Source organism: Porites lutea, chromosome 8, assembly GCF_958299795.1.
Source record: "Porites lutea chromosome 8, jaPorLute2.1, whole genome shotgun sequence".
NCBI classification, from domain to species: Eukaryota; Metazoa; Cnidaria; class Anthozoa; order Scleractinia; family Poritidae; genus Porites; species Porites lutea.
The window spans coordinates 30,880,263-30,903,866 of NC_133208.1; the positions used below are offsets into that span (position 1 = coordinate 30,880,263).

General features: G+C 37.1%; 2 protein-coding genes across 2 annotated transcripts; both read left to right on the forward strand.

Annotated features, from left to right (window-relative positions):
* Nucleotides 1-96: 96 nt before the first annotated feature.
* Nucleotides 97-1,038, forward strand: LOC140945537 (melatonin receptor type 1A-like). The gene has a single exon (XM_073394550.1). It carries the CDS (start codon nt 97-99, stop codon nt 1,036-1,038), a length of 942 nt encoding a protein of 313 aa, XP_073250651.1.
* A 1,650-nt stretch (nt 1,039-2,688) lies between these two features.
* On the forward strand, nt 2,689-22,515 carry LOC140946848 (adhesion G-protein coupled receptor D1-like). Its single transcript, XM_073395954.1, has 20 exons — nt 2,689-2,824; nt 2,923-3,002; nt 5,526-5,718; nt 6,457-6,641; nt 9,231-9,427; nt 9,691-9,750; nt 12,422-12,605; nt 12,955-13,065; nt 14,389-14,464; nt 14,778-14,886; nt 15,792-15,844; nt 16,400-16,535; nt 17,245-17,348; nt 17,972-18,074; nt 18,464-18,614; nt 19,555-19,639; nt 19,739-19,805; nt 20,677-20,753; nt 21,103-21,229; nt 21,783-22,515. The coding sequence occupies exons 1-20, from the start codon at nt 2,808-2,810 to the stop codon at nt 22,059-22,061; spliced, it is 2,394 nt and encodes a 797-aa protein (XP_073252055.1). The 5' UTR covers nt 2,689-2,807; the 3' UTR covers nt 22,062-22,515.
* Nucleotides 22,516-23,604: the final 1,089 nt, after the last annotated feature.

Consider the following 23,604-nt stretch of genomic DNA (forward strand, 5'->3'; position numbering starts at 1 on the left):
GTGACCCTGGTATTGAACTAGTCTAGAAAAAGATACCCACAAAAAAATCTCTATATTAGTTTCGCCTTAGGCCTAATAATAAGTTTTCTCATCAGTATGCAGGTAGAGTCTCTTGATTCCAGAGCATCTGCAATTGTATTCATTGAAGTCGTCATTTGTCTGGTCATAAACATCACATCACTTGTGGGAAACATCTTGGTGTGTTTGTCGGTATACAGAAACAGCCGCCTTCGGACTAGCACTAACCTGTACATCATAGGACTTGCTATTGCCGATCTCCTGTCTGCAATTATTGTCATGCCCTTTACGACTATTGTTCTCATCTCTGGTGATTGGATTCTTGGGCCTTTTCTCTGCGATCTACACGCTTTTGTGATGAATTTTGTTCTTTTCGTGTCCCCGACTACCATGGCTCTCACGGCGTTTAACAGATACATAAGAATTGTGAAACCAGGAAAGTACATGACCGTCTTCTCCAAGCGACGATCTGTAATGATGTTAGGGAGCGCATGGGCCTTTGTCGCGTTCTACGTTGCCATTCCAAAGCTTTCAGGTTTACAAGATTATGGCTTCGTTCCTGGCTATGCCCTATGTCACCTGTTTCATCTGAGTGACAGTGGCTCTGTCGTACACTATATTGCAGTAATTACTTTGTTTTTGATAACGCCATTTACTGTTGCAATCGTATGCTACTTCAAGGTCTCCAAAGCGATTCGCCAACACAACCTAGATATTGCTCCAGGCCTCCAATTGAGAAGGTCGCGGTATCACATTACAATACATGAGATAAAAATCAGTAAATCTCTGTTTGTCGTAGTACTCGCGTTTATATTGTGTTGGATACCCGCATGGGCCGTTGCTATGGTTATCCGATTTCGTCTTTTAGAAGCTATTCCTCGGGGTGTACAACTGTTCTGCTCTCTCTCCATCTACACCTCTAGTGCGGTTAACCCCTTTATATACTCTGGTATGAATCGTTCCTTCAGACAGGAATTTAAGAAGATTTTGAAGTGCAGAAGTGTTGTCACACCAGCCTGACCTTTAAATAATTTTGAAATTCATGTTTATTGTGTTAAAGGAGCCTTCAATATTCATACTGCCGTTCTTTCTAAACACTACGTTGTTACAATACTGCATGATTGAAGCACCAAGGTGTTGAAGTGTGGAGTCGATTAACCGACCAAAGGCTTAACTGTAACACATAAAATTGCCCTTGAATGATCAAATGCAGCTGCTAAGAAACTTTTAAAAATCTGCCCTGGAATGTTGAGAAAAGCATGCCAAATCCTGTACGGCGTCCTTCCAGGTCTTATCGGTCAATGCATGTTTCGGTTACGTATCCGAAACGTATGGACCGTGCGAAATGAAAAAGGTCTAGGGACTAGGCAAGAGGAAAACCTCAAGTGGGCCCAGTACATGAACGCGTTTACAAATTATGTTAAGTTGACTTAACGCCAGTCGGCGTAAATTGCTAAGAAAGTAAACTTTGACAGTTCTTTAATATATAGATTTAGCCAGGGCTAAAAGCATAGCTCTCGATAAAAAAATAAAAAAAATAAAAAAATTGCAAAAAGAAAAATCTGTTTTCCCAAAGATCGTGAAGTATTATGAGATATGTCGTTGCCGAGGAATATCACTCAAAAAAAATATACAAAAAGTTATTTTTTTTCAAATGTTTTTACTTTTTTATTTTTTATTATATATATATAGTTTTCTGAAGGTTACCTTCTAAGGTTTATTATTTGTTATTATTAATTAAATACTGATGTATTTTGCAGTTAGTTTTACGAAAAAATTCCTAACACTAATGCACCTTACCTGATTTCGAGCTACTTGCGACGTCATATCTTTTAAACTGATGGCAACGAACTTTCACGAAATGTCCATTTAAAGACTATGAGATAGGATGACGGAAATTTAGAGAAAGCCTTTGGCTTTCGCAGTTAAACGCTACGTTAATGTCGCACACATTTTAAGTTCTAAGTGGTGTGGGACAAAGCGAAACAAAATTATTAAGGTACTACAACTATGTGAGATAGGGTTGCTTTGTCTGTAGCTCATAAAACCAGTGATAGTAGTGGATAATTTAAAAGAAGCCGCTTTTAATCATTTTACTGACATTTTCTTGTCTCGGTTGTTTAGAGGTAAAAAGGTGTAAATAAACAACTTTCTCTAATTACGCCAACAGACGTAAGGCATCTTGTTTTGAAATTAGGGAAAGTTTATAGGTATTCTTCAAAAAGGAACGATTGCAGGGCTATATCAGAATTCAATGACAGAAACGATAAATTGAAATTAAAATGCAAACGTTGCGAAAATCCAAGAGAAGTTTCCTAATGGAATCCAGACAGGGTTTTTTTTTATATTTTTTCCAGATTATTAGCTATTATAACGAACCTTTATTAGCCCTTTTAAACATTTATTTAAATCCAAAAAAACCCTCTCTGTCATGACCAAAGGAAATTTGCGTTATTTAAATAAATACTTGTTGTTTGGACGAAACAGAAAATGTTCTTATTGTTGCTTCTATTTCTGAATTGGGAAAAAGCATATGGATAAACTTGACTAATAATCAGCCGACACAATACAAACAGAGAACCAAGAAATTAGCATCAGCTAATGTCAAAAAGACAAGAAGATAGGAACAAACCTACAGGTGACTGTCAAGAATTTCCTCTAATTGCTAACGTACATGAGGAAAAACTGTAAAACTTGAAATAATGCTGCCGAAATGCATACTCATTTGAAAGAACAGCTTTTACCAAGTTGAGAAACATTTCAATACATTTTCCACGAAAGAGTACGTGATGGCAGGAAAAAAGAGGTAATTAAGGACGAATGCAAATGAACTATTTCTGTAATTCATGACTTCCCTGTCATAGTAAAGAAAACTTCCATCTTTTAATTTTCGTTATCTTTAAGGAAACTGCAGTTCAAAAAGGAGCTATCTTGCATTCTCTTGGAGGTTCTGTTCATGGTAACACTTGCAGGGTTATTTCTGGGTTTGTATCTTGAAATTTCTCGTTTCCTTCTATTTCAAATGATTCAAAAACTGGATAAAGCACAGAAACTCCTTATGTTGACACAGCTTTGATGTCTACCTTAATATTAAATATTCAGCCCTTTTTGTTTCACCTAGACGTTTACCGGTCTAAAGCAAGCCAGTTTTTGTGTATAGTTCATGATTCATGTACGTGCCATGTTACTTATTTGGGAAAATTGGAAGCTTTCGTTGAATATCATCTTTTCAAATGAAACATTTATCAAATAAACAAAATTAATAAGTGCGCTATCATTACTTTGTCGATAAGGCAAAAACTTTGCTCTATAATGTTTACCATGGTCACTGCAAGATGATGATCATCTATTCGAACTGCATGCTACGCAGGCCTAAATTAAATGAAATTTATATTGACGTTTACTTTTGGAACGATGCGATCTCGTGAAACATTTTCCCCCATTCTCTGTATTAAAAGGCTAAAAGCCGGTTATGGCAGTTGACTGATAGCCGAGATCTTACAGCCAGGTAATTAACTGATAGTTGAGGGATGGACTGAATTTTAAAAACCGATATTTGGTTTTCACAAATTCTGAGCTGATAAAGCATCATGGCCATCGCAGACGAATTAAGAAGCTCGCATGACTTTTCTAGCCCTAACTCTTCGTCCGAATACAAAATACAAAAGGACCCTACGGTCGGTGGCCAACCTATTTTATCAACGCAGTCGATAAAACTAACTTGCTGTCCTTTAAATCAGATTTTACACAACCGAAATGTCCAGCGATAAGTCGATGAGTTAAAGAAAAAAAAAGTCGTTTGTGTGTGTTTGAAACTTACGCCTCTCGCACAGACGTTTATTTCAGTTCAACCGACTCCCGATAACTCGAACCTTCAAGGGAAATCGAAAAAAGTTCGAGTTATCGGGAGTTCGAGTTATCGGGAGCTCAAAGAAAATAGCCGGAAGCAAGGTGAAAAACAGTTTTTACTGTACGGTGAACATTTTAATCACTTTTTATTGCAGAAATGTTAAGTGAAAATTAAAAGATACTTTTAGATCATAAATCACAAGGTATAACGTAACAAAAGATAGTCTAAATAGAGCCTGCGTTTTACTGTTTTGAGAAGTAAAGCTGTTTCACGTTAGATTTGTGAGAAACAACGTCAGCGTCCACTAGTGAACTACATCTGCAACACGTCAATGGGACTTCAAAATCCAATGTTTTGGACGCCAGTACACTGTTTTTCCCGACTTTTTAAGCGCTCAAAACATGGTTCGAGTTATCGAGGGTAAAATTGTATAGAAAATTACCTGAGGGGAAACGAAAATTGGTTCGAGTGAGCGGGAGTTCGAGTTATCGAGGGTTCGAGTTACTGAGGCTAAAATTACAGTAAATGTATGGCGGAAATCCTGGGGAAATCGATTTTAGTTCGAGTTAGCGAGGGTTCGAGTTATCGGGAGTCAACTGTACTAAAGAGCATAACAATTAATACCTGCTAAGTACTTCACCGCAACAATACCGGCATGGTGCCATATCCGTCATACTGGGCAACACATTTATTTGTTTTTCTTTTCTTTTTTTTTTTTTTTTTCAACTAATGTTGAGACGTGAAATCAATTTATAAGTACTACAAATTTGTCCCTGGACGACCACATACACACTAAAAGTTCCAGCTCAAGTATCGAATGGAAATGGGGTTTTGATCGACGGACGACCGGTTACCTCAACCCTCCTCCCCCCAGCCCACCCGCCCCGCTCCTTTTATATTCATGGACATCGCGTTTTTAAAGAATCGTGGGATTCTAGTGCTGGAAACTAGCTGTGCGGCCGCCATCTTTTACTTTTAAATCACTGGAGAACAATAATTTGTTAGGTGAAATATAGCTCAAAGCGGTTGTTTTCAGACTTGGATATCCAAAATAAATATCAACACAAACTGCCAATAATGAAGCAAGTATCGCCCGCGGAGATAAGGGCAGTCAACCCCGCCGTATACTCAGTTGAGTAAGAGACTGGTCTCTTTCGTTGATAAAAAATTTTATCTGTGCTAAGGGAATCGATCAAGAATACGACTTCCATCTTTTGCCGATCCATGACATTAATACAAATAAAATGTCTGTAGTATACATCAACTGGGATTCACATTTCAGATGGCCTTTTACTTGTCGCTTTAGTTTATTAATTGTCTTTTTAACTTTAGGTTTTTTTATAATTTTTTTGCAAGCTGATGGCTGCATAGCCATCAACTTTATCTCCATTTTGTAATAAACTGGGCTAAACACCTGCAATTCCTTATCATTGTTTAATTGTTACCTTGTTTTACTATTTGGCTTTTTCAGTTTTATGCATAAAAATAACACCTTAATTTCTTGAGTTGAAAGTTTAAAACTTTTTTGAACTTTACTTAAACCTTTTTAAAACACTTTTTTCAATTTGTCTTAGCCCGTATTAGTTTCTGTATAAGTCTGTGATATTCTTACACCCACCTGTCTGAAAAAACATCTATTAGGTACTACTTTTCACAGGTAGAGGAAGTGCCATTATTGTCGATTACCAAGTCTTTGAAGATGAGCGCAATTACCAAGAAGCACAGAGTGCATGCAAGCAGCATGGTTTCGCTCACCTTGCAAACATCAAAAATAGAGATAACCTTGAGGCAGCTCAAAATTTGTCGAAATTTAATTCAAGCAGGAAGTATTGGATGGGTCTCAGCGTGAAGTAAGTGAGCCAGTTTACTTGTCTATGAATACTGAAGAGCAATATGAAAGAAAAAAGCGACGCAAATAAAATGCAAGCAACATATCCCCTACATTTATTATTTGATTTGAGAAAAAGACGAACATGTGTTGAATTTAAAATGACCAAATGACAGGGGGATTCAATTTTTTAACATGAGTGTAAATTTCTCTAAAAATCGTACAACTTAAAATTTTGTACGGGTTTTAAGTAAAATAGGGTAAGATCTTATACAGCAGAATTTGTTCCAGATCATTGCAGATCATTCTTTAATAAAAATGACGTCATTGTGACATCTTTGCTATTGCTAACGAATTGCGTGTGTGCGTTGGTCATTTTCTTGATTTTGTCAGACACTTTAATGTTTAAGCATTTTTCGCTTTGAGAAGATTGACGAAATTTTGATTCTGCCAATAAATTCAACAATATGACGTCATAATAACGTCAAATTATGTCATTGTGCCAATAGCTTTAAAATGATGAATATAACATTCTGTGTAATTTTGGTGACGTTACCATGAGAGGTTTCAAAGTTACATGGGGAGCGGGGGGAAGGACCGCGAAGCCCCCCTTCTCCCGGTCGCAGGAAGCACAAAAATGCCCGGTCTTTATAGGGTTAGTGCAATTCGATTTCATTTTATTTTACTTTTTAATTACGATTATTATTAGCATTCATCTTAGTAAGTCGTTTAATATACTATTCCACAACTTTTTCCGTAGCCGCAGTAAATGGTACTGGAGCACTAGTGAAGAAATAAAAACGATCAGACCTGATTTTAGTGAGTTGCTGGATCAAAATAAAGCTCAAAACTTTTCAGGAACGAGAGCTTTCTGCTATATGGTTACCAATAGATCAAAACTGGAAATGCATGAATGTGAAGCAAAGCATTATTACATTTGTGGAGGTAGGTCAAAAAAAGATGGATATTAAAGTGAGGGTAAAAGTATTAATAATGGTTTGTAATTTGTGTGAATGTCTGTACGTGTACGACTTTTAGAGTGTTTATTACAATTACAAAAGACTTTTCAATTAACAAGTTATCCCCCAAAAGCAGTACTTAAAGTTTTTGTATCGTTAAAGTACTTCCATCGTACTATTTGCTATCCTCCCAAACTTCTGTTTAAGCAAGTGAGCGGCACTAGAACAGCTCTTTTAGTCCTGTTCTGAAAATCAGCCATTAGATTGCAGATAATGGTATCTTCAAAAGATTGTTTTTGGAATAGAACAGTGTTTATTTAACAAATTTGGAAGCCTTGACTGTGCTCTGTTCTGTTGTAAAGCACTTAGGAAGGGTTTAGAGCACGAAAGAAATGTAGGGGGAAACACGACGTAGTCGAGTGTTTGTCCCTACTTCCTTTAGTGCTTTAGCCGCCTCCTAAGTACTTTACAACACAACTGAACACAGTCAAGGCTTCCAAATGTCTTTTATGATAAAGAATCTGGTAAATTGCTCACGCATAGCTTTTTAATTTTCAAATCTAAACAAACTTTAATTTTAAAGCGAACCAGGTTGTCGTCCGAGCATGTTATACCCTCTCACAAAACACGGTTAATTAACCAATCACGATCCTTTTTAGAATGGGCAAACGATTTGATTGGTTCAATAATACGAAAGCTATCAAAGCTGTCAAGTCTGTCAAAACATCAAAGGTATAACAAAGCGAAACGTTCTGTGAAACAAACTGTATCTAAAAGTGTTTTTAAAAAACTGAACCTGTAAGTAAAAATTCTTTAAAATTCCGTTACGTCTTCGCAGAAGTGATGCTCAGGTCTTATTCTCGAGGTTGTATTTTGAGCAAAAAAAAGGGTATGAATGAATTAAAGCAAAACAATAGACAGAGTGGTAGTAGTGGTGGTAGTGGCAGTGGCAGTGGCAGTGGCAGTGGTAGTGGTAGTGGTAGTGGGGAGTGGTAGTGGTAGTGGTAGTGGTAGTGGTAGTAGTAGTAGAAGTAGTAGTAGTAATAGTAATAGTAATAGATTGCTTTATTTGCATGACCGCATCATTTTACGGAATTGCAAAAGCATTCATATGACAATCAAAGTATAGAACAAACAGCGCTAATAATAATCTAGAAAAATTCAGTTACGTTACTAACAATGAATCACGTATGTTCATACAGGAGGAAACCAACTTTCATAAATAACTTATTTACATGATGTTCCTTCGAATTCATTATCAGTTTTATGCTTTCTGGAGATGATTTCTTGTCAAAGTCAGGTATTATTCGATTGATTTGATTAATAAATGCCTGTCTCTGTACTGAGTATTTGTTACATTGAACGAGGAAATGAATCTCATCTTCTACCTGATTTGAGTTACATAAGGGCCATAATCTATTTTCTCTTGGCAAATGATCGATTTGGTATCGCCCATGTTCAATCACAAGTTTGTGATTACTTATTTTAAATTTAACAAAATTCTGTCGTTCGTCATAATGTCTTAGCTGGTAGAGATAATCAGATGTAGAATATTCATCTTTAAAAGTTTTATAAAATTCTAGTTTTTTTGAATTTTCAACGCTGTGGCGCCAAAAAGATAGATATTTCTCTCTCATTTCTGTGGTATATCGTCTAATTTTATCATTATCTAGAGATTCAGCATCTAAACTGGTTAGATTGTATTGTCCAAGCATGTTTATGAAATTGGAAAGTAGTAATAGTAGTAGTAGCAGCAGCAGCAGCAGCAGCAGCAGCAGCAGTAGTAGTAGTAGTAGTAGTAGTAGTAGTAGTAGTAGTAGTAGTAGTAGTAGTAGTAGTAGTAGTAGTAGTAGTAGTAGTAGTAGTAGTAGTAGTAGTAGTAGTAGTAGTAGTAGTAGTAGTAGTAGCAGTAGCTAGTTGTAGCTAGTTGTAGCAGTAGAAGCAGTAGTAGTAGCAGTAGCAGTATACTTATTTGTTAATTATTTTAAGATTGTTCCTTTTTTCATTTTGTGGGATGTTCCGTGTTCCTAGTTTAATCAACGCCCTCTTGGGGGAATAATTTTTCTTTAGCGCCCATAACAAAATTTATAAAATATTTCTATATGTCATAAAAAAATTCCCCTTTAAAACGCAATTTTTTGGACCATGGGTACCAGAGGTTTCTCCTCGCGTGCGACGGAGAGCTTTGTCTTCGTCGGCCGCAGACCGACACGTGTTCGGCCGAACTAAGACAGCGGCGAAACCGGTCACTTTTTAAGACTTGACTGAAACCAGAAATCGCGCATGAAAAGCCTCTGGCACCCTGGCTAAAAATGTACCTGATAAGTGTTAAAAAATTTCCCTGCCTTGAATGAATTTTAAAACAGAACATTTTGCCCTCCGCCGTTAAGAAAACATCGTTGAATTCTTCTAAGGACGTTTTTGTAACCATGCAGAAGCCCTCCTTGTCCACAAAACGAAAACTGGGCTGATTCTTTACAGCTTAAGCTCCGTGTTTTATACTCTTATAAAGCGTGCTTTTTCAACCAATCACAGTGCGCGCTATATCTGAACATTGTTACAATTTTCTTGGAAGGTCTGCCAACATCACAAATGCTCACAAGGTCAACGGCATCAGGCGTGGAAAGCACAGCAACATTCTCTATTACAGTAACACCCACTGTGAAACTTTCACCACATTACACCGAACGTATAGTGCCTACAAAGGCTTACAGCACTCCCTCTCTCGTCTCCAGTGTTTTACCTAAAACACTTGTGAGCCAAGAAAGACAGGTACTGTCATATTGACTACTCCTCAAGGTTTTTGTAATGAAATTTGCTTTAAAAAAGGAAATAAAAAGGAAAACTGAACAGAAAGGAAGAAGGAAGAAAGAAAGGAAACGAAAGTTTCAAACTTTTCCTGTACGGATGCTTAATTTTCGATAACCTGCTCTTAAATGATGTAAACACCCTCTCCAGTGTCTAAAAAATGCATTTACTTCATTTCTTTTATTTTTTTTTGAATGCTAAGCTATTCATAATCTTTCTTTAAAAAGATCCAGGAATACATCACGAAGATAAAACAGCTTCCCATTTTCGATGGAAATTCTCTGCAGGTAAGGTATTATGGACTGATTGTTGTTTCCTTTTAGTGAAATAGATATAATCTTAGATCGGACGGGGAGATGTTACTCGAGGATTATAGTGCACGATCTAAGAAGACACTTGGAGACAGGACTTTCAAAGTAGCCGCCCCTAGAATCTGGAACATTTACCGAAGGACATTAGGAAACAGGACAACTATTATATTTTTAAGAAACAGCTAAAGACTTATTATTTTAAACTTGCATACAATTGCTAAATAAACATAGGTGTATATTAATTTTACTCTCTTTTTTTATCAATTTTAATGAAACATATCACATTTCTTTTAGTTATAATTATTGTAAGTAATAGGTTAAGTACTAAATAATTAGGTTAGGTGTCATCTACAGATATATTCATGTTTTAATTCAATAATTAATATAATTTTTTAGTTAGCTTTAATAGTTTGTACTGCGCATTTGATCATTTGATTTACGTTAATTTGCGCAATACTAAATACTAAATATTATTATTATTATTATTATTATTATTATTATTATTAATAGACATTTACGGTCTTTCAACAAAATGCAGTGCTCAGTGGTTAAATACCAGTGGAAAACATAACCGATATATACATATATATATATATATATATATATATATATATATATACACCCGTTTTCAAAAAGGTTTTCATATAGAGAGATATATAGATAGATAGATATTTTTGTTTTCTTGCACGTGCGCCCGTGTGCATTTACACTTGTTATTATCTAACTTGTGAAAAAACTTGGTTCAACAATAATTTTTTCTTTTCCTCAGGTTCTTTGTTGCAATTTGTCAATTAAAAAAAATAATGCACGAATATTGTCTGCAATTCTCTTGATTTGCATTCTGTTGAAAATTAAAGAATGAGGAATTCGGTCACTTGCAGGTCATATCATTATTGTCGTTACAGGATAAGGGGAAAAACGCAGATGAAATGAAAAAAAGAAGTGTTTTCGAAACCGCTGAGAAGGAAGATGTGACGGTGGATATCCATATTGGATATGTGGGAAGGAGCAACAATATTATAGCAGTTGATTAAAACGGACCAAGACGTTGACTAGGTTCATAGAAGTAGATTTTATCATAACCAAAATGAGCGGGTCATACATATTAATGTATCACCTTTTTTCGTGTAAAATCGCGGCCTGTAAGGCTACGTCTCATTGAAGACAGAATAAACTCTCGGCCACAAATGCTTTTAAGTTAGTTTACAGTTTCTCTTAAGCACGCCCCTGGACAGCGCATTTTTTAATACACTCCATCAATAAAAATGCTTCGTCACTTGCTACAGATGCCATGGCATTTGGCCTACCAATTTGGTGACGCCGTATAACTCGCGGATCGGCTGCTTCGCGGGATGTTTTCCTCATTCCCAAAATCAGCTATATAATTGGCCATTGCAAGTTTGTATCGCAGGGGGGCATGTATTTTTCTAAAAAAAAAAAAATTCAAAACGACATTTCAAATTGGAACAAAAACTCCGACGACGAAAAAATTTATCGTTGAACCGAGTTTTTCACAAGTTGGACAATAACAAGTGAAAATACACACGGGCGCACGTGCAAGAGAACAAAAGTATATATCTATCTATATATCTCTCTGTATGAAAACCTTTTTGAAAACGGGTGTATATATATATATATATATATATATATATTAAATAAATTGGTTTCAATTGGCTATAAGTGACCATGGTAAGACATTTCGAAGTTGTCGTTTATATCGCTAGCTATATAGTTGGTGTTTGCTCCGAAGAATTAAAACGTTGACCTTTTATTATTATTATTATTATTATTATTATTATTATGATTGTTTAACAATTAATGAATGAGGCTGAGTATCTTATGAAGAATTATGGAGATCGAGGAGGGTGTTATACGGCCTCGACGGATAACACCCTCAGAGATCTCCATAATTCTTCATATGATACGAAAGCCGAATTCAATAATTGTTTTATTATTCATTCAAAATAATTCCTAGTTTAAAAACATAGCTAAAACATGCTTACCTCCATCGATCCATCCATGTTAAGTTCATCTTCGATAGTGCACGTTTAGGGTTTGTTCAGCTCCGCAAATATTCTCCAAACAGGAGATGTCGCCCTTCGAGTTGTCTTCTTGCTGTTCTTGCCATGTTTTTAGTTATTTTTTCGCCTATTTCTTACTCTTGAAACGAGTAAAATGTCCGCCATTTTTCAAGTTCACAACCAAAACAAAACCTTGTCCCCAGGTCTTCTCGGTTAACAGTGCATTAACCTGCAAGAAAGCTGCACTTTTGACGTCATCGGTTCATTAATCGCAAAATTCTTCCAAATTTTGTCATCAGTAACTGGTTATGGTGAATTAAACGTGTCCTTTTAACCAATCAGAATCGGGGAAGTGTTTTGAATGAATAATAATATTTATTTATTTCCCTTTTCTGGCTGCGGGGGAGTGATAAATTATTCTGACTGAAAAATAAAACCATTATTGGTTTCAGCTTTTGTATGATATAAAGAATCAGAATCAGTTATGCCGCAAGATCTTGGAGGGTGTTTAAATCCACCTCGGCCGACCCTCCTCGATCCTGTCGATCTCCACAATTTTTCAGATCTTACTCAGCGCGGTTTTTCTCTTACAACAGTAATTATAAGCACTTTTCCTATGCTTTTAGATTGCAGCGAATGAGACATCCGTTTTGTTGTCAAAGTTTCATGGTATTTCAGATCACAAGATTAACGCAAATGTGTTGCCAGGGCTAGAGCAGCTTGAAAACTTCATAGAAAAGTACGCGAGTACTCATCTAGACACCAAATCCATAGTAAATTCTACGAGAATTATCAATGGAAAGTACTTTGGTAAGCTTTGACTTAAAGTAGAAGTTGCTATACCACGCATTAATTATTCAGTTATCAAAATAGCAGTAGATATACTCCAATTACTATTCAACGTATGCATTAGCAGAGGCAGATGTAGAACACCATGACAGATATTAAGGCCAACATATATTACATTCTTTCAATCCGCTATAGTTATTCCTTTTACTGCTCTCCTTGAAGTTCAGTTTTTCATTGTCGGTTATAATTATAGGAATGGTATTTCTTTTTATTATCAGTCTTGATTTTCGACTTATTTGCTTATTTTGATCTTGCTGCATTGACAAATAAATAAAATGCATTAATAAGGGAATTTGTTTCACCCTCATAGTGATAATGGTAGAAAAGATTGGAGCTGGTCACAAAAGCGATGTAACATATCCTTTTGAAGACAATATGAAAGTGAAGATAATCATACCAGCTGAACTCTTTAAAACACGAGGTAGGGGGAAAGAGTTGGACATTAAATTTCCTTATTATAATATTTTGCTCCATGTAAGGGTTTCCGGATTCGGAATCCGGAAAACATTGCCTTGTCGAAACAAAAATTCTGGGCTTTGGAATACGGAATAGAACTCAAAGGAAAACGGAATCCCACTAACCAAGTTCCACTGACAAGAGCAGGAATCCATTACCTGGAATCCGGAATCTACGGCATGGGAATCCAGAATCTAAGACTGACTCCCTTACATGGGGCGATATATACGTACGATATGTATACCGTCCCTATCCAGCGTATTAAAGTTTGCTCAACCCTCCCCCCTCCCCCAATATCCACATGTAAATTCCCTAGAGTGCAATTTCCTTATATTTTCCTAGACAGTTAGTTGGGAAAATTTCATAAAAGGTATAAGCGTTTTGATCCATTCCCTTTGTGTAGCGATCAGTTTATTAATCCCCATGACCATTTCTCTTTATGATGTATGGATATACTAAGGGTTGTGACTATATGGATACCTTAAAATCAGGTCGGACACCTTATGTTTATTGCACAACTGTATACTCGTCGAAGAGAACAATTTATGCCAATTTATTGGGCACATTTTTGAGAAAAGTGGGGAAATTATAGTAACAGACAGTTGTGCAAGGAAAAGAGGGTTTAGCACCGAATACAGGGTTTAGCACCGAAGTACCGTGATTAGGGTTAAGTACTCTTTTAAAAACGGTTAGCTTTCAGTAGATAAATAACAATGTAATAATCACTGCCATGTAAAGTATGTTGAAATAAACCAGTGTCGCCTGTTATCATTAGTCCCTGATGGTTTATGACTCCTATCATGTATTTTGAATGAAGAAGACAACCTAATTTTGGGGCATCCAGTCACAACCATATCCTAAGGCGAAATTTTGAATTGGTCACTCTTGGGACTTAAACGTTTGACACCTACGATCATGGACAAATGTCTTGGGACACTTCTGCATTTCTGGGGCGTTTTCCAATTCACACAGGCCCACCCCTCCCCCTTACCCCATAACCAGTGTTGGACGCGTGTATCCAGAATTTTGCATAAGGTGGGGGGAGAACTGCAAGAAAATTTCAAAAAGGATGCACTGTTTTATGAGAGAACCCAGAATGACAGGAAAATCTGAATATTGCATTACTGTCCTAGGGACTTTTATCCATAATTGTAGCTGTTTTAGGAGGCCCAGTACCTCCCTCTCTTCATTAGTTCTTATTTCCAGTCATGAAGTTAATGGTTTTTAAACTTTCATTTGATATATTATTGAATTATTTCCTGTAATGATAAGCAAATCTCTTCAACAGAAACAGTACTTGTTGGAATAACATACAAAGATATTCCTGGCTTACTACCGGGTGAAAGTCACTCCTTTCTTGATGGGTATGTACATACATAGCATCACACTTTAAAGGTCAATGTTTTTAAATCGATCCTCATTTACACTCCGGCGAAGCATGTTGTTGATCTGTTCATTCCGCTTTCTCCCACAACCAATATTAAGTTGTAAATATCACCATCATCATCATCATTATCATTGTTACTATGATTATTATTGTTAAAGTGCTCAAAAACTATGTATGTTTGCTAGACGAGATCGAACAAGGGTTATTTCGTGTACAAAATGTAACTTCGCTAGTTGAATATGACCTGCAGTGTTCCTTTTTGGCTGATAGTTTGGTTTTTGATGTTTTAGAGAGAGATTGGAGAACGCAAAGCTCTGGTCGTCTGTAATGGCGTGCTCCGTTTTCCCCAAACCACCTGACGTGTTGCCAGGAAATGTTACTATTCTTTTCACTGATGAGGTAAGTTCATTTCTTTTCCTGGTTATCCTATAAACACGAGACCCAAGCATCTCTGACTACCCATCCAAAACAATTTCAGCAGTCCAATTAATATTTTCTGGTACAATATCTTATCTCTTCCATTTTTTACTCACGGGACTGGGTCCCAATTTACTCAAACAAAAAGGAGAGTAAGTATAGCCCGAAACCTATATCTCTGCTTTCAACTTCAGAGCCTGTGTTGAAAAATATACCCACGGAAGTTTCACAATTTACTCTATTTCTCTCCGTTTCTTGCATGCCTATTATTGAACGGGATATCCTCGCCCAAGCCATGCGAGGTTTTCTGTCGTAATTGCATTGACAACTGACATTTTATACACAATTAAGTACTCTTCTAAATTTAAATTGTAAATTGGAATTTGTTTACCCACGGAGCACTAAGCAGTTCATAAGAACCCGATGAAACGTGTCCGTGCGTTCCAGATCGAATTTGAATTTTAAAGTGTTGGTTTTTAAGGGGGGGGGGGGGGGGGGGAAACCGGAGTACCCGGAGAAATACCTCGCGGAGCAAAGGAGAGAACCAACAACAAACGCAACCCACATATGGCGTCGACGCCAGTATTTGAACCCGGGCCGCATTGGTGGGAGGCGAGTGCTCTCACCACTGCGCCATACTTGCTGCCCTTGCTCATTACTATCCAGATGATGGAAGAATTACTGTTTCCAGTTTTGTTTTTCGGTTATACCTCGGTAGTGCAGTGGTAAGAGCAGTTGCCCTCCACCACTTTGGCTTGGTTTGTCGAAACCCGGAGGTTACGTCATGGTGAATTGAGTTTGGATTTCAAAAAACAATTTAATCAGAATTATGTGAAGATTTACAAATTTATTTATTTATTTATTTGAAATCCATTTTTATATTGCAGAATACAAAAGCCGAGGATACGCCCAATTGTGTCTTCTGGGATTTTGATATAAAGTTTGTATTTTTGCGTGTTTAAGTTGTGAATCTTTCAAAAAAAATCTTTCTAAAACTGTTATTTTTCATCAACTGTTAGTTAATCATTTTATGCTGGAACTGTAATGTCTTTGCTAGTAAGTTATTCACATTACCCAATATGTTACCCTAAAGGGTGTAAAACGTTATGTTTGTATGTCTGTCATCAAAAACTAACCATGCTCCAGAAAAAAAAGTCACAGTTGTCTTTTGCAAACGTTTACTAAGGTACTAAGTATGTTTACTACTTAAGTAGGATTGTCTTTGGTTGAGTATAGATAACCTTATAAAGTTAGGTTCAGATAAGCTTTGGACAATTGCATGTTACTCCTATGGATCATACACTGTGAATTGTTGATACCCCTAACTATATAGCCTCCCAAGCAGGCGTTTTTGGGGAGGGATGAAATTGAGCTCCCCTAAAAGCGCCTGCGTGGGAGGCTACTAACTATACTGCTATATATATTAATCAGTAGGTTAATTAACCGTTAGAAAATGTTTCCTAATCTAAAAAACACTTTGTCAATTTCCTTTAAGGAGTACGTTTAATGGCTCATGGTCAAGTAGAGGATGCTCTTTAGTAAACAGAAGTGAATCTCAGGTTATTTGTACCTGTAATCATCTCACACACTTTGCTGTTCTTATGCAAATTGGAGATGATACTAACTTAAAGGTAACGTATTCATTACTACGTATGAGGCGGAAGTTTTGACATTTTGTTTATTCCAAACTTTCCTAGTGATGGTTAATAATTTAGAGTCTATTGACCACTCAAAGAAGTGCAGAAAACAAAAACAAAAAATAGTAATTAAAAGCTTTCAGCGCAATGATTTCTGAACAATTTGAGTAGACATTATTGTCAACCAGACCACTTGTTTCCTTTGAAAACTGTTTGCGACTCATTCACGTTACTGCAATATGTTTTCCACACAAAATGTTAGTCAAGTATCGTTTTCAAGTACTCTTGGGATATTTGTCCCCCTGAGAAATTGAAATTAAAACAAAGAATAATATATGCAAAATTTAGTGGGAGAACGATGGGATTATAAGGAAAGTCAAACTCGCAGGTTGTCCAACCAAAATTAACGCTTGTCCAGACAATCACTCGGGAGTCGTTGCGTCCAAATCATTCGAACCCCTTCTGTTTAAAGGTTATAGTAGTGGTGGTGGTTTCTTTGTTTTTGTCCTCAAGGACACATGATCATGCTGAAATAAACATATCAAAGCTGGGACGAAGCAGAAAAACTCCAAATTTCAGTTGACAAGTAAAGCGCTCGATTCAGTTTGAGCATATATATATGGATTTGCTTTGACAATAAGAGGTTGGATAACTAAATTACTTAATCGTTTGTTTAACTGATACCTCAACGTTATTTTTACAGACCTCTGCTAAGCACCAAACAGCATTGGAGGTCATTACTTACGTTGGCTGCGGTCTGTCGCTTTTCGGAGAGGTTCTTACAGTTATTGCATATTTGACTTTACTGTAAGTAGGGCTCTTTTACACGCGGTCGTCTCTGACTCCCTTTTCCTACAATCTAACAGCTGAAAACCAGCCCTTTGATTAACTGGTTCAATAAAGTTTTAACGTAAACACTGCTTTAAACTAAATCAAGAAGACAGTAGTACTGGGCAAGATAATGGACCTATGCCTCCTCTGTGTCGTGCTTTTCCACTCCCCCCCCCCCCCTCCCCCTCCCCCCGCCAAATTGGTTGATTTGACTCCTCAATACAATTTTGCTTTGACTATGGCTAAATGTCAAAACAGAACAAAATGGATCCCTTTACTGGCCAGTAAATTATCAAAGTATAAATGCCAAAAGAGTTATCTTGATATTTATGTCCCAAAATATTTGGAATTGAGTAAGTGTTTGTAATTACTTCGAACTTAACCGTACACAAAGTTACAATCATGACATACTGCAGAGCAACACATTTTGAAAGGCGGTGTGTACACTTCCTTGGTAGCAGAGATCTCGTACGACGAGACAAAAATGAGAGAAAGGAGAGAGACCTCAGAAGTCTCTCTCCTTTCTATCATTTTTGCCTCTTCGTGAGAGACCTCTGCTACCAGGGAATCTATGGACCGAAGTATCTTATTTTTTTCAGGAATTTCAAGCAAGAACAATGTCAAATACGGCTCAACCTTGTCATTTCAATAGCTATTGCGCAAATCCTCTTTCTAGCAGGAATTGATGCTAATTCTCTGCAGGTATTTCATGATAACAAATAATGCTTTTTCTTTGGTTGTTTGCTTTACATTGTTTGGTTAGAATAGGTAGCCACGAATGATGATGATGATGATAATAATAATGATGATGGTGGTGGTGGTGATAATGATGATGATGATGATGATGGTGATTATGATGATGATAATGATGATGGTGAAGATGCTTATGATAATGCCGCTGGTGACGATGATGATGGTGGTGGAGGTGGTGGTGGAGGTGGTGGTGGTGGTGGTGGTGGTGGTGGTGGTGGTGGTGGTGGTAGACCTGCAAACACCTGTTATTACTTTCTGAGATATTTGTACTTATTGTGAAACGTTGTTTATGCACCGTTATCGACTCCTCACTGTTGTTAATGATTTTGCTACAATAGAAAGTCTGCATCTTTGTTGCGGCATCAATCCACTACTTTTATTTGGCTGGCTTTGCGTGGATGTTAATGGAAGGGATCTATCTATATCTAATGGTTGTAAAAGTGTTCAACACACTTGTCAAGATGAGGGTATTCTACGCATTTTCTTGGGGTACGTAAAATCATCTACCTTACAGTATTCGACTGATTTCTCCCAGGCGCAGTTGAGGCCTCAAATGTAATAAATGACCCTAAATGAAGAAATTAAGTGTAATTAATACCTTTTCGACCTTAATGTAATAAAGGTCCTGGATGTATAAAAGCTTTGTTACTATGATAACGAAGCTTGAGTGTGTAAAATAACGTAACTATAAAAAGGAGATCTGTACTTTAGTACTTCTTCGTGATCATCCTTTAAAATCCTCTGGTATTCAGCTACTGTTTTCGCCCAAATAAGACCTTTCTTCCCCATTTGTTAAAATATCCCGTCTTAAAAAATAGAGCACGAACGTAGAGCACAATGACTACTCAAGACATAAAAATGGTAACACAGCCGCCCATACCATCCCCAGTCTAACTTCTTTTCACGTTGCCCAAATTAAATATTACCCGTTGTTTACTGCCCAATGCTAAGTTTACTGATGCCTAAGCCTTGTTTTCAGTTTCCCTTGGAAAACCTGTAATACCCAGGAGAAACTGGAAACAATTTTTATGCAAAATTTTCGAAGATAAATAAGGTGTATAATGGGCAATGTGAAAATTGTAAATTTACCTTTTTCACATTGCCCATTATACACCCTGTCTATAAAGATTTCAATATGGCGTGCAAAGTGAATCGCGTAGCTATGAAATTATCCCATCAGCCCGTTGCATGTTCCAGTCTCTGTGACTTAATCAAGTTTAGGGTCAGTGAACATTATATTGTGATAGGTTTGAACGCAGGAGTCATTTCATAGGTATTACTGTTGGGACTTTCATTACATTTAGGGTCAAAATATATTACACTTAGGATCGACCTTTTTTTTACATTCAGGGTCATTTATTACATTTGGGGCCTCAACATTAATGTTTTAATGTGTCAGCTAGTAAAAGCACACACCTCCTTTCTTTAGGATTCCCGTGTGTTGTGGTACTGTTGTCGCTTGTTTTAGCGCACATCACAAATGAAGGCATAACGAGCTACGTTCACAGTGATTTGTAAGTATTTGGTGAAACGTGCATCTTTCTTTTCATGAACATTTTTTTTTAAAGTAATCAATTCCAAAAATTCTTCTTTGTCTTCTATTTTATTCACAGCTGTTGGGTTTCCTTCTCTAATAGTTTGGTCTGGACCTTTGTGGCGCCAGTCCTCTTGGTTTGTTTGGTAAATGTGTTTAATATAGTTATTTCGTCCCCCTTTAATTTTCTGGGGCTGCAGCCTATGCCTGCAGTCTATACCTAATCTGAATAGATTTAGAAATATTATTTTCCGTTTTGTTTGTTCAATCATCTGTACACTAATACGAGGTTACCGATGTCCAGGGAATGGTATGATTTAAAACGTCGTCTAGGTGTAATAGGTGTAATGGCAAATATCGCTTTTTGAGAAATCTTTCATTCAGAGCCCAAATATTGGCCATGCTAGCGAGGGCTCCAAAAACCTTAGGCGTGCGCAACCTTTCATCTCGAGGGCCTTTTTATATGAGGTGAGCCATCCCGGTTAGCTGAGCTGGCTGATGCTTTGCCGGGCTGGCTCGGCTCATTTTTGCCTTGTTCACTCTTAGAATTGTAGTAGGTTGTGTTTGTATGAGAAGGTGGGGTGGCGCGCTTGCGGAGGTCCCGGTTGCCTGAGAACTAGGGCAAGCGTGTCACCCCACCCTTTCATATAAACCACAACGAGACATTTTTAAGAGGAAACGAGGCCGAGCCGAGCCAGCCTGGTAAAGCGGGTCAGCCTGGCTTACCGAGCTGACTCACCTCATATAAGACAGGCTCTAAGATAAGTAAATGGAGCGTTTCGTTTTGGAATAAATTTCATCCACCCCTCCCCACCCCCCTCCTCCCTTGTACCACGGTGGGGGTATGAATTTGCGTGTACATCCGAGAGTTAAGATCCAAAGGTCTATGTAAAATGGTACCTACATTTGTTTGTTTGTTTCCTGTGCCAAAGTCTGTCAACGAATGAAAAACACAGGTTAGTGATGATGTTGAATTCATGCACATTTTTTCTTATTATAACTGGCTCGTACTCAAAGGTGAACTCGGTTATACTATGTCGCGTTGTGTGCGAGATGACGAAAATGCAGTCTGTAAAGGATGTATCCAACATGAGGTAAGAGGCCCAATTAAATTCATTTGACACGTTATAATATTTTAATATCTCAATACTATGTTATGACTTTCAGACTTAATTTGAAATAACCCGTTGCTCGTTTCATTACATTTCTGTTTTCTTTCATTTGTTTGTTTGTTTATTTTTTGTTTAAAAGCAATGTTTTTGCATGTTTCTTTTTTTCTTCTGCGTACTTTAAAAGTTACAAAAATTCCTAAAAATATTCGAATTTCTTATCCTTGTTGTTTCACGCTTTTAATTCTAACCATGTCTGTCCATCCATGACGTCATAAGTTTCTCGACGTAGTTCTATCTTATAATGTCTAACACGTGACTTTCCTTCTTTTAGGCAGGGCTTGAGAGCATGCGTAGTTTTGCTTCCTCTTCTGGGACTGACTTGGGTGTTTGGTATTCTAAGCGTCACGGATGCTGGACTCGCATTTCAGTACATCTTCACAATCTTTAACTCATTACAGGTAAAACGGACGTTTCTCGGTCGAACGTGTTCAAGGATAAGGCGCAAATAGGAGCTCTAATTTACGCTTGCCTAAATACATTGTACATAGTGAAAGAGACTTTTAAGACCAAGTTGCACGGTAAGTTCGCGTTTGATTTCTTCACTTCAAACAAACAGACGACGTTTAGTTATTTGGGTTTGACTTATAGAATGCGGTTTGTTGACCAGCATTAGCAGCTTAACTCTGTTTTTGTGACCGGCCAACGGACTCCAGCAGGAGAAAGCTAGATTTAAAATTGATATAAAAGGATAAAATACCACGCATAATTTTCAAGAGTCAACTACAAACCAACAAAAAGATATGCTTGAGCGTTTTCTTGCAGTGATCTTTAATTTTGTTTTTGATAGTTTATTGTTTGTTTGTTGTTTTTCTTGTGTACCATCGCCCATATTTACCTGATTGAGAATCAACATCTACATTAATAATAGTTTTTACACAAAATTCACCAGTTGTCTATCGTTTTGCACATTATTTTTGCACAACTGTTATTGTCTTTATTGATTTGCTGTAGGGATTCTTCATTTTTGTCATTCATGTTCTACGAAGTAGTGAATTCCGTGCAGCATATCTTCGAAAAAAGCAAAAATGGCAAACAAGGAACAGCAGCTTTCCAAATTCTCGCTCAGCTGGAGACGCCTCATCCGTCTTTTCAGAAGGACATGGCATGAGCACAGTCCAAGGCACAACAGGGAGTCCCGACCCACTGTTTAGACGTCATCAGGTGTCACCAATGAGCTCGGATATTACAAAGACTAGAGAAAGCTGCCTCACGCCAGTTGCAATTGATTAACAGAGAACGTTACATCGGGCCAATCAAGATAAAATAGCCCGTAACAAAATAATCCGATAATGTTAACAATAACAATGAGAAGAAGAATTATAGTTTATTTACCCACTTAACACTAAGGAGCGTACAGAAACTTGTTGAAACATGTATGTGCCTAAAAACTGTTGATGTTTACAAACAACAAAACAATAAAACTATAACAGTAACACTACTACGAATTAACTAACCCTTCCCAAAAGTGTTAAACCCTGTATGTACTGCTACATTAAATCGTAACTTATACAACTAAGAATATTAGAGCATATAATTTTGCAAGGCTTTTTTTAAAATCATCGATAACTGCATCGACCATGGTAGCTCAACTGAGCTTTATTTTTCCCGTCTGTAGTGTGTTTGCATGTAAAAATTTGATGAATTTAGACAGAAAAAAATAAGAACTTGAATAAATAAGAAAAAGGCGCTGAGTGCAGTGTGCATTGTTTTTTGGGTTTTAGATAAGCTGAGCACGTAAGAAAGGAGGTTTTGTCGGAACCTCCATGTGCGATCACCCGTCTAAAACCCCAAACTTTCCCTGTAAGAGTCTTACAGCTGCAGTCTGTAGTAAACGACCACCTCTAATAAGCGGCCGCGACAGCTTGTTATGCCTGAAGTTTATTTCCCATTGTTTTTAACCTCCTGAAACTGAGCAACCACTTGACGGATGGTAGGCTCTCTTTGCTCGCTGTATGTACTACACTACTCATAGTTTACGAAGAACTTTCGCTGACATTGAGCTACAGTTGTAAATTCTCTACCAAAATAAGTAGATGCGTCGGAAGAGTTCCCTTGTTGTTCGATTCTCGTAAGCAACCAACCCTCGTAATTGCATAAACACTAAATCTTCTCTAATATGGATGTTCGACTGTACTCTTGATAATATGCTTTACAATTTCAAAAATTTTAACACATAAAAAATAGACTACCGTTTTATTCTCCATTTGCATGGCACACCAGAAATGTAGTAATTTGTCCTCCCAATTCTGTTTAAGTCAGATCATTACTTGGCACCTTTATCCATGCACAGAAAGCCCCTGAAGAGTTATGAAGATATCAAACAAGTTTCATCAACGAGCACTAAAAAAAAAATTAAATTCTTCTTTTTTTTTTTTTTTTTTTTTTTTTAACTGAGTAAAGTTTTCAAGTTTCAATTAATGTTCTGCCATTTCTGCCATCCTTTGCAACAGACAACAGATAGTTTCAATGCCTAAGTTAAGTCTTAAATAATAATACTGGGTCATGCATCAATTTTGGAATTCAACTGATATGAAAAACGTTTTAGCCTTAAAAAAAGATAACAAATAGCGTGAAAACAGCCTGAGACGAATGCTAGCTACATAATATGTGCCACGCATGCGTTACAGTAACATCACCCGCAACAATATATTTATTTTGTTTACAATGGGCACAGAAGCGCAATCAAGCGTAAAAAAATCAATACTGACGAACCTCACTCAGACTCTGTATTGATCGAGAGCATAGATCAACTCAGGATTTACAATGCGTTTGT